At 33.9% G+C, this 8,941-nt stretch overlaps 2 protein-coding genes across 3 annotated transcripts in view; both read left to right on the top strand.

The window, feature by feature from the left end:
- ANK1 (ankyrin 1, erythrocytic) overlaps positions 1 to 8,941 on the top strand; it is a 624,245-nt gene that overhangs the window by 261,352 nt on the left and 353,952 nt on the right. The gene's annotated exons all lie outside the window — the stretch shown is intronic.
- The window catches only part of KAT6A (K(lysine) acetyltransferase 6A), a 119,303-nt gene continuing 111,721 nt past the window's right edge, over positions 1,360 to 8,941 (top strand). Inside the window, exons 1-2 of one of the 2 annotated variants that reach the window (XM_005856457.2) lie at positions 1,360 to 1,548; positions 1,859 to 2,768. In XM_005856457.2, coding sequence (XP_005856519.1) covers positions 2,169 to 2,768 — 600 coding nt within the window. In that variant the 5' untranslated portion in view covers positions 1,360 to 1,548; positions 1,859 to 2,168. Of the gene's footprint in view, positions 1,549 to 1,858; positions 2,769 to 8,941 lie in introns of those variants that run through there. The other variant, XM_005856458.2, reaches the window with a different exon arrangement.

The following is an 8,941-nucleotide window of genomic DNA, read 5'->3' as shown; positions in this document are numbered from 1 at the left end:
CCCTGCTCGGAAGCGGCCTCGCGGAGCTGCGGATGGGCAGGGGCTGCGAAGGGGAGATGCGCTCCTCGGAACCCCTTCACGTGATTTCATTGTTAATTTAGTCCTCGGGTTCTGTTTCCAGTTAGTGGGACCGGCGTGCCCGCTGGCAAGCGGCCGGGGGGTGCTGTTTCAAGTTTTCAAGTTTCTTGCTCTTTTGAAAAGCGAGCGCGAAGAGGTGCTTGGGGGTGGGGGATGGAGCCCGGGAAGGGCCGTCGGAAGCGAGTGGTGCGTTCTCCCCGCCGGCTGGTGCCCGTGCGGAGCTGGAAGTTCAAGTCTGCAGGCGCCTTACTTTCGGGAGAGGTGGGGACGGGTCTCTGCCATTCATTCCTTCACCTGGGAGCGTAATCAATTAGGGTGTTGCTAGTTTCTTCAACTCAGGTGGTAGCTTCTCACTTCGCTCAGCGTTAATGTCTTCATAATTAACTTTCCTAGAGTAATAACGCTGTGATTTCTATCCCCTTGAGACGCTCACCCAAATGAAGGATAGAGCGCTCTCAGGGGGCTTCTTTTTAGTCAAATAACTTAAAAATAAATCTTGGCTCTTAAGGCTTGAGTATTTCTTTAAGCCTTTTCTTTCCTATCATGGTTAGCAGTACGATTTCTTTCCTAATATCTTTTGGTTTTCCTTTGGATTTTAATGTCACTCTTTCACTCTTAATAATTGCCGTGGGAGGCATATCTTTAGCATTGTTTATGTTGTAATGTGAATGCTCCTCAGAATAAAAGCAGAGGTCTAAAAACACTGAAGTTAAATTTATTTTTTGGAAGTAAAGGAGTTATTTAGATTGAGACTTCATTATTTTGGTGATTTTTAAAAAAGATTTGTGTCTGCCAGTTTCTTTTGTCTGAAAGAATAATGACTTTGATCCTGGGAGAGGCAGTATATTTATATGTTTGTGTTTTACTTATTAATGTTTATCTCCGGACAGCAATCTTGAATCTCTGAGATCTCTTTAGACCCACAAACAGGGAATATATTTTTTTCTATACCGTACATTTCAAAATCTGTAGTGTGTGCATTTGAACACAGTGGTTCTGGGCCTTTCCCATTTCTGGTTTATCTGTAGATTAATTATAAACATTTTGACAGTTGTTACACTCCCTCCAAATATATTGAAAATGTTTGGCTATGAGAAGCTATTGGCATGTAATTCTTAAAATTTGAATGGAATTAGATTATTTAAAAATTCCTTAAGTACTTTTCACACTTAACTATTTTCAGTATTATTTTTGTTTTCATTTGGAATGTTTAAAGTAATGTATTTAAAATATGAACGCGATCTGTGTAAATTCTACTTGTTGTTTCTTTAATACATGAAATAGTTAAAATGTTCTCAGTGGTTTTCTTATTGACTGTTTTTATCCAGTCTGAATGTCTGGAATTTTAAAAGATGGAAGATTCACTCTTACTTTCATTACAGGATTCTTTCTACTAATCTAGATACTTGTTGAAGTGCTGAATAGTTTCTTGGGGAAAGATGTCAAGGAAGAGTTTCAGTTCATAGACTGGTGAGCAGAGATTGTGGAGCAAAGAACAGCTAGCACCCTCTGGTTACTTGTAGCCTAAGGTCATTCATAGTGCATCTCATTTTGTTTCCTCATTGTATCCTAATTATTCAGCTTTTTCTTTTCTTTTCATTTTTACCCAGTGGTTTACATACATGATTGTTTTGGAATGTTGATAGAAACATTAAAACTTCTACAGGTGCTTAGTAAACACTATTTGATTGTTTTTAAAGACCGGGATATTTCTTCAGTTATAGCTTATTCACAAAATGGGCCTTGATAGAAAACTGACTTTGTTTTAATTTTTTTTCAGGCATAGATGCACATTTTCCTGCTGGGAATGAGATGTTCTTGAATTTTTACAACTTTATGAAGAGACGCATATGTGGTGCTGATGAGAAACCTATTGGGAAGCTTGAAAACATTTCAAATAAGTTATTTAGGTTTCTAAAGTAAAGTGGGAGACATTCTATTTTGTGAAAGGAGGAAGGACTTAGGCCAGAAAACTTGTATGCTATGGTTAACTGGTTCCCAGCCTCCGAGAATGTTGTTTTCCATGGTGTAAAACTTACTCAGCATCAGGATAAGGGATAACGACTCTATGGATATACGAATCCTTCACCATGGTAAAACTCGCTAACCCGCTGTATACGGAATGGATTTTGGAGGCCATCAAAAAAGTGAAGAAGCAGAAACAGCGCCCTTCAGAAGAAAGGATATGCAATGCAGTGTCTTCATCCCATGGCTTGGATCGTAAAACTGTTTTAGAACAACTGGAGTTGAGTGTTAAAGATGGAACCATTTTAAAAGTTTCAAATAAAGGTCTCAATTCCTATAAAGATCCTGATAATCCTGGGCGAATAGCACTTCCTAAACCTCGAAACCATGGAAAATTGGACAATAAACAAAATGTAGATTGGAATAAACTGATCAAGCGGGCGGTGGATGGCTTGGCAGAGGCCGGTGGCTCAACTTTGAAAAGCATTGAACGATTTTTGAAAGGTCAGAAGGATGTGTCTGCATTATTTGGAGGCAGTGCTGCCTCAGGTTTTCACCAGCAGTTCCGATTGGCTATTAAACGCGCCATTGGCCATGGCAGACTTCTTAAAGATGGACCTCTTTATCGGCTTAACACTAAAGCAACCAATGTGGATGGGAAAGAGAGTTGTGAGTCTCTTTCCTCTTTACCTCCAGTGTCACTCCTTCCACATGAAAAGGATAAGGTGAGAATGGTATATGCATCAGTGCGTATAGAGATGATTATGTATTATGCTACAAAGTCCAATTTCTAGGAAGTAATATAAAAGTTACACAAGTTTGGTGTTTGGAGACTTGTGAAATAATCAGCTCTGTTTTTTTACTGGTGAGTTCTAGGTATGAGAACTCAATAGATGCTAATTGTTCTGATACTTTGAAATGTTCAACACCTAAGATTTAAAGTGTAGACTATTGATCTACCTAAAAAAAAAACACAAAAACATGTTTAGTTTAGAATTAAAAAGTGGTATACAACTTTAAAACTGTTGCATAAAAGTTCTTATAATACTGTACTGCTGGAAGTTAATGAGCAACCAAGTGCTGGAGAAATGAATTTGAAATAAGCAGGTGGCTCTAAGAACCTGTATTCTCTCCTTTTTTCCATTTTTGTTGCAGGTTATCAGTAGATAGGAATGAGACTGATTCTCCTGACCCATAGTAATAGCTAAGCAAATTTTGCAATTTTTATTTTTCCTGTTTGTATTCTAACCTCTGGTCGTATATTATTTCTTTGCTTATAATGAGTCCTAAATATTATTTATGACAGGTGTAACTACATTGGTCAGGAATATAGTATCCTATATGTATTAGTAAAGTTCTGGGGAGTTGGGAGTTTTGATTCACAGATGATATACCTTCCTGTGCTTTGTTTTATGCTGTTATTTTTGTGCAGTTGAAAGTATGTCTTCTTAAAGTAAATTTTGGTCCTTAAGTAGATATTTGGGGATGAGGAGAAGAGAATTTTGTTAATAGCTGTTTTCTTATATTGACCTAGTGTCCTAGCTGTATATTTATCTCAATTGCTCTGAATTGTAGTTCTGTGGAAAGTGGTAGTAATTTAAGTTGTTGTACACCTTGTATACAATAGTAAAATACTCTTCATTTTGCTTAAGATCAAGGAGTCTGCTTCTAGGATCAGAAGATTGTAAAGTTAACATTGAATATAGGGTGTGGCAAAAGTAGGCTTATAGTTGTGAATATGCAAAAGAGTTTATTCTTATATTATTTACTAATTATTTTCCATATGAACAACTTTAAACCTACTTTTGCCACACCCTGTATAAAATATTTAAGATTTGATCTAAATTTACTGCAATTAATAAATCTCACCTATAGAATTTTGTTTAAATAACAATTGAAAATTAACAGTATTTTTCTTTGAAGTTTTTAGCGATCTATTTTATTGTTAAATTTTCTCTGTGAACTTTTGAAAAAATAGAAACTTTGAAATAGAAACATTATCTTACTGTTATTACCCTTAAAATGATTCTGATAGTGAATCACTTTCATAAAATGGCTCTGTATCATTTGAGCATTTATTAAGAGTGTTATTGAATATTCAAGGTGGAAAAATGACTAAAATGCTTTATCTGTTCAGTGTTGTAAGAACTCTTATCTGTGAGAACTATTTCTTAATGACATATGGCTGAAATGAATTGAAATATAACAGTTGATACCTACAACTGTTTTTAATGGTGTACAAGTTAATAATTGCATGGAAACAGAATAATTTGTAGTTTAGAATGAATTCAGTGTTATATCTGTGAATTGGGTATTATAAATTCTTGTTAGAACACCTGGTTGCTTGCTTGTATTATAATTTCCCTTGCTTGAGTTAGATATTTTAATTTTAAAAAATATTTAGCCATATTTTTAAAAGGTAGTCGGTCAGTGTAGTGCAGTGCAGTGTAGGACAAATCTGAGTCCTATTATCCTAGGGTTTTACTTTTCAAAGGGACCTTGGGAACCACCTAACTCAACAATCCTTATTTTGCAGCTGAGCTGAGTTTAGGGATCTGTTGGTGTGCTTTGGTTAGAAATGTGTTTTTGGTTACTAACTTTAAAATATGTAGTGTTGTTAACTGAAGTAACTAAATTTGTAGTATACATTTGGGAAAATTGAGTTTCATTGAGTAGACTTCTATGAATGTGTACTAGTCTTGGAAAACTAGTTTCATGATAGTATCTACAAAATTAGAGTTGATAGGATCTGTATTTTTAAATGTAGCCTTATTTTCAATGGTGAATTTCCCAAGTGACTTTCTCTGAAGATATGAAAAGCTCATATTCAAAATTATAATACAGTGAACTCTAGGGTGAGGAATTATTCCTCCTCTAAACAGATAACAGTGTATGTCTTCTTTTATTGTATTTTAACTACTTTCCTTCTTCTTTTTTAAACTAGCCAATGGATTCTTGTGTAGAATTGATTGGCTTCCTGTTACAAACTTAGATATTTTCAAAAAAATTATGTATTTTTGACAGTGATGGAGAAAGGAAAATATAGGCCAGAAGTAGCTTCACTTTTAGGCATTAATTCAGCAAATAGGTATTGGGGCATATGGGTCAGGCACTCTGCTTAAAACTGAAATGTCTTGAAACTAAAATGGTGTTATCTTCTGTGGAATGCAAATATATATATTGGCCTGGTCAGCTGTGGGGTGAGAGATGAAATTCAGGGACTATATGGAGTGACTTGAGCAAGTTCTTCTTTACTTTTTTCTATATCAATTCTAACTTTGTATGTATGTATGTATGTATGTATGTATTTATTTATTTATTTTTCTATTTTAACCTTTGGAAGGAACTATAGACCTGTATGTTAGATTTTCCACAGCTGAGGGTGGTTTTTGCTCTTTTCAATGAGATCAGCTGTGTAGAAATATTTTAAGAGTTTTTGTTAGACACTTGAACTTTAAGTATGTTTTCACATTGATAGTGAAGAGAAACTGTGGGATACTGTGATTTAAAAGTTTTATCCATGTTCTAGAAAAATATCTGAGCTAGCATTAGGTTGTAGTAGTTTATTAGTCATGTTTTTACTGTGTGCTAGACATTACTTTAAAGCTAACTTTATTAACTCATTTAATCCTCATACAACTCAGTGAGAGTAGGTACTGTTATTTTTTACAGATGAAGAAACTAAGGCATAAAAGAAATTCAGTACCTTGTCCAAGTCAAATATTAGGTGACAGAGCTAGAATTTGAACTTGGACAGTCTGCCTGCAGATTTATTATATAATAGCTATACTTACTGCTTCTTGGGAGTTATGTATAATGCCTATCACTGCACTCAAATACATTATTATGAATGTTCTTTGTATTAATAGCATATTCTCTAATTGTGAAAGGACACATTCCTCCCTCACTGCATTCACTGTGCCCTTTTTTCTCTGTTTCTATCATAGAATAAATTCTAAAACTGACTTTGAACCAGTGATAAGAATGTATAAGAAACTAGAGATTATGAATAATCTAGTTTTGTATACCTATGGTCCATAAAAAAATAGCTTGTCTATATAACATTTTGTTTTATTCTTTTCTTAAAAAATAATTTCTAATCTTATTAATTTTTATCTTAGTTGTCACTAAAATTTTATCATTTGCAGAATGGGATTGAATGCATGGCTGTAATAGAGTGCTTTCATTTGGGACAGAATGTTGCTTTCCCTTAAACCAGTGGTTCTCAACTTTCTGGCCCTTTAAATACAGTTCCTCATGTTGTGACCCAACCATAAAATTATTTTTGTTGCTACTTCATAACTGTAATGTTGCTACTGTTATGAATCGTAATGTAAATATCTGATATGCAGGATGGTCTTAGGCGACCCCTATGAAAGGGTCGTTCGACCGCCAAAGGGGTCGCGACCCACAGGTTGAGAACCGCTGCCTTAAACTGGGATATAGGTGAGGGTGATAATGTGTAACTGGCTTAAATAACAATTTCTTCCTTGTAGATTTCTTTCTTTTTGAAATATAAATATTACTACAAGAATTTGCCCAATTACTTCATTTATTCATTTATTCAGTCAACATTTAGATGCTTACCATGAACAGTGCATTTAGGATGTAGGCTTTGTCAGAGATTAAGGCAGACAATATAGAGTCCAGATTATTTTGTTACTGGAATTTGGCATTTTAAATTCATGGAATAAGTGGGAAGTTAGATTTTTGGTGTAGGGATGCTGGTTAGAGTGGAAATATGTTTTCACCTTACTGAGTGTTAAAAATGATAAAAGTTTTGATTTAACTATTTGGAAATGGCCTATAATTTATAGTAAAATTGTTTCACATTTTACATGTTATAAAATTGTTTACATTTTTAAGCTTTATATTTAGATATCCTGTTGCTATGAACAATTACTCTTTCATAATTATTCGTGCTGTTAAATTCAGGGATGGCATGCACTTAAAATACAAAACAAAACAAAACAAAACAAAAAACCAACTCAAACCATCCGAAAGCAAAAGATGCTACAAAAATGTTGAGAAGAGATAAATTAATAGTAAATAAGTGGGAAAAATATTTCAATTTAAAGTATACTAGTATAAGATTTTTTTATGAGTATGTAAGCAAGTGTATTTTGTATTGGGAAACTATTTTGGGGGAAACTTTTTTAAATTACAAGTTTTAATTCTTTTGTTTATTGATTTAGAGAGAGCGAGAGGGAGATTTGTTTTCCACTTATTTGTGCATTCATTGGTTGATTCTTGTATGTGGGTTGACTGGGGGATCAACCCACAACCTTGATGTATTGGGATGACAACCAATTGAGCTACTGGCTAGGGTAACAAGTTTTTATTCTTATATCATGGAGATAGGAATGGAGGACGATGCTGACATAGCAGTCTTTTAGTAAAGAAGGATTATTTTAGAGAAAATTATCCTAACCTTATGTAGTGGACCTTATTTTTTGCATCATTGTAAAGACATAATGACATGGATAATGTACATTTTGTAATGTTACTGAGTTTGCAACTGATTGATCTCAATAATTACAATTTTTTACACATTTTTTACATTATACCATTTTTTGGTGAGTCTAAATGTTCTGCAGCCTGAGAAATTAAAAATTTGTTATTAATAAGTCATTGAGGTGTAGATTAAGTATAGATGTGCTTGGGAATTGACTGTCTCAGTAGACTTATTCAAATAAAAAAGACAAACATAAATTTAAAAGTAACTCTGGCAGAGATGTTTGTAATGCAACATATGTTTAAGTACAATCAACTCTATAGATATTTTTTGGTCTTCTAATTAGCCTATGAACTCTGTGTATTTTGTTAATTTTCAGCCCATAACATACCCTGAAAGAAAATTTGAGCCACTGAACAACCGTTGGTTTAGTCATTGCTAACCAAAACTACTATACCCAAAACTCTAATGCACATATCTAAACATTTCTTACATACTTAGAGCAGTGGTTCCCAATGTGGGGCACATGCTCTACAGGGGGCGCAATTTGATTTTTAAAGGGGGCAATTTGAGAATGAGTTATTAACAGTGAATTTTTTGTATTATGGTTCTAGGGTCTTCATATACAGTATATAAATATATATTGTGACATTTATGCATTTCAGTTCTCTATTATATGTTTTAAAACTTGCCATTTTTTCATATCACTTTATATTACTATTTTTTTTAAACAATTTCTTAGTGATTTCTTCCTCAGTACTTCAACTGTAATTTCACTCTTTTATTTTTCTCTTTCATGGATGCTGTGTTCTTTGGAAGCTTGTTTAGACCAAGTTAATGGCCTTTTAGGCTTCCTTCACGTGAATAGGAGTTCACTTTTTGAAGAATTATATATCACAGGGGGGCATCAGGATTTTTAGAGATGCTTAGGTAAGGCATGGCCAAAAAAAGGTTGGGAACCACTGACCTTTACTCTGTCATGGGGTAACTTCTAATAAATGGATGAAATAAAGAGAAGAAATTAATAAAAACATCATATACCACAAATTGCTTTAGGAATAGAGATCTAGATGATCTATGCATCTTCACCTCTTTCTTTGCCCCATATCAGCAAGTTAAGAGAATATAAGCAGTTGCTTATAGAAACCTATCAATAGCTAACATTTGTTAAAGGCTAACAATGTATTGGGCACTGTTCTGAGTGCTTTAACATGTACTTTCTTAATGAAGTTTTAAAAGAACTTCACATGGTTAAGTTTTATAGGCATAATATATTTATATAATAGCCCTTTAATAACATTAAATAATACAAATTTTTATTATTGCTTCTCATAAAACACCAAATGTAAAACGAATGTATGCAAAATACATTGTCTTTTTCTTTTATTTTTTTAAAAATATATTTTATTGATTTTTTACAGAGAGGAAGGGAGAGGGATAGAG

The sequence above is a fragment of the Myotis brandtii genome, unplaced genomic scaffold, assembly GCF_000412655.1.
Source record: "Myotis brandtii unplaced genomic scaffold, ASM41265v1 scaffold103, whole genome shotgun sequence".
Classification (NCBI taxonomy): Eukaryota; Metazoa; Chordata; class Mammalia; order Chiroptera; family Vespertilionidae; genus Myotis; species Myotis brandtii.
Note: the sequence above shows the minus strand (reverse complement) of the source record. Positions and strands in the feature narration are given on the sequence as shown.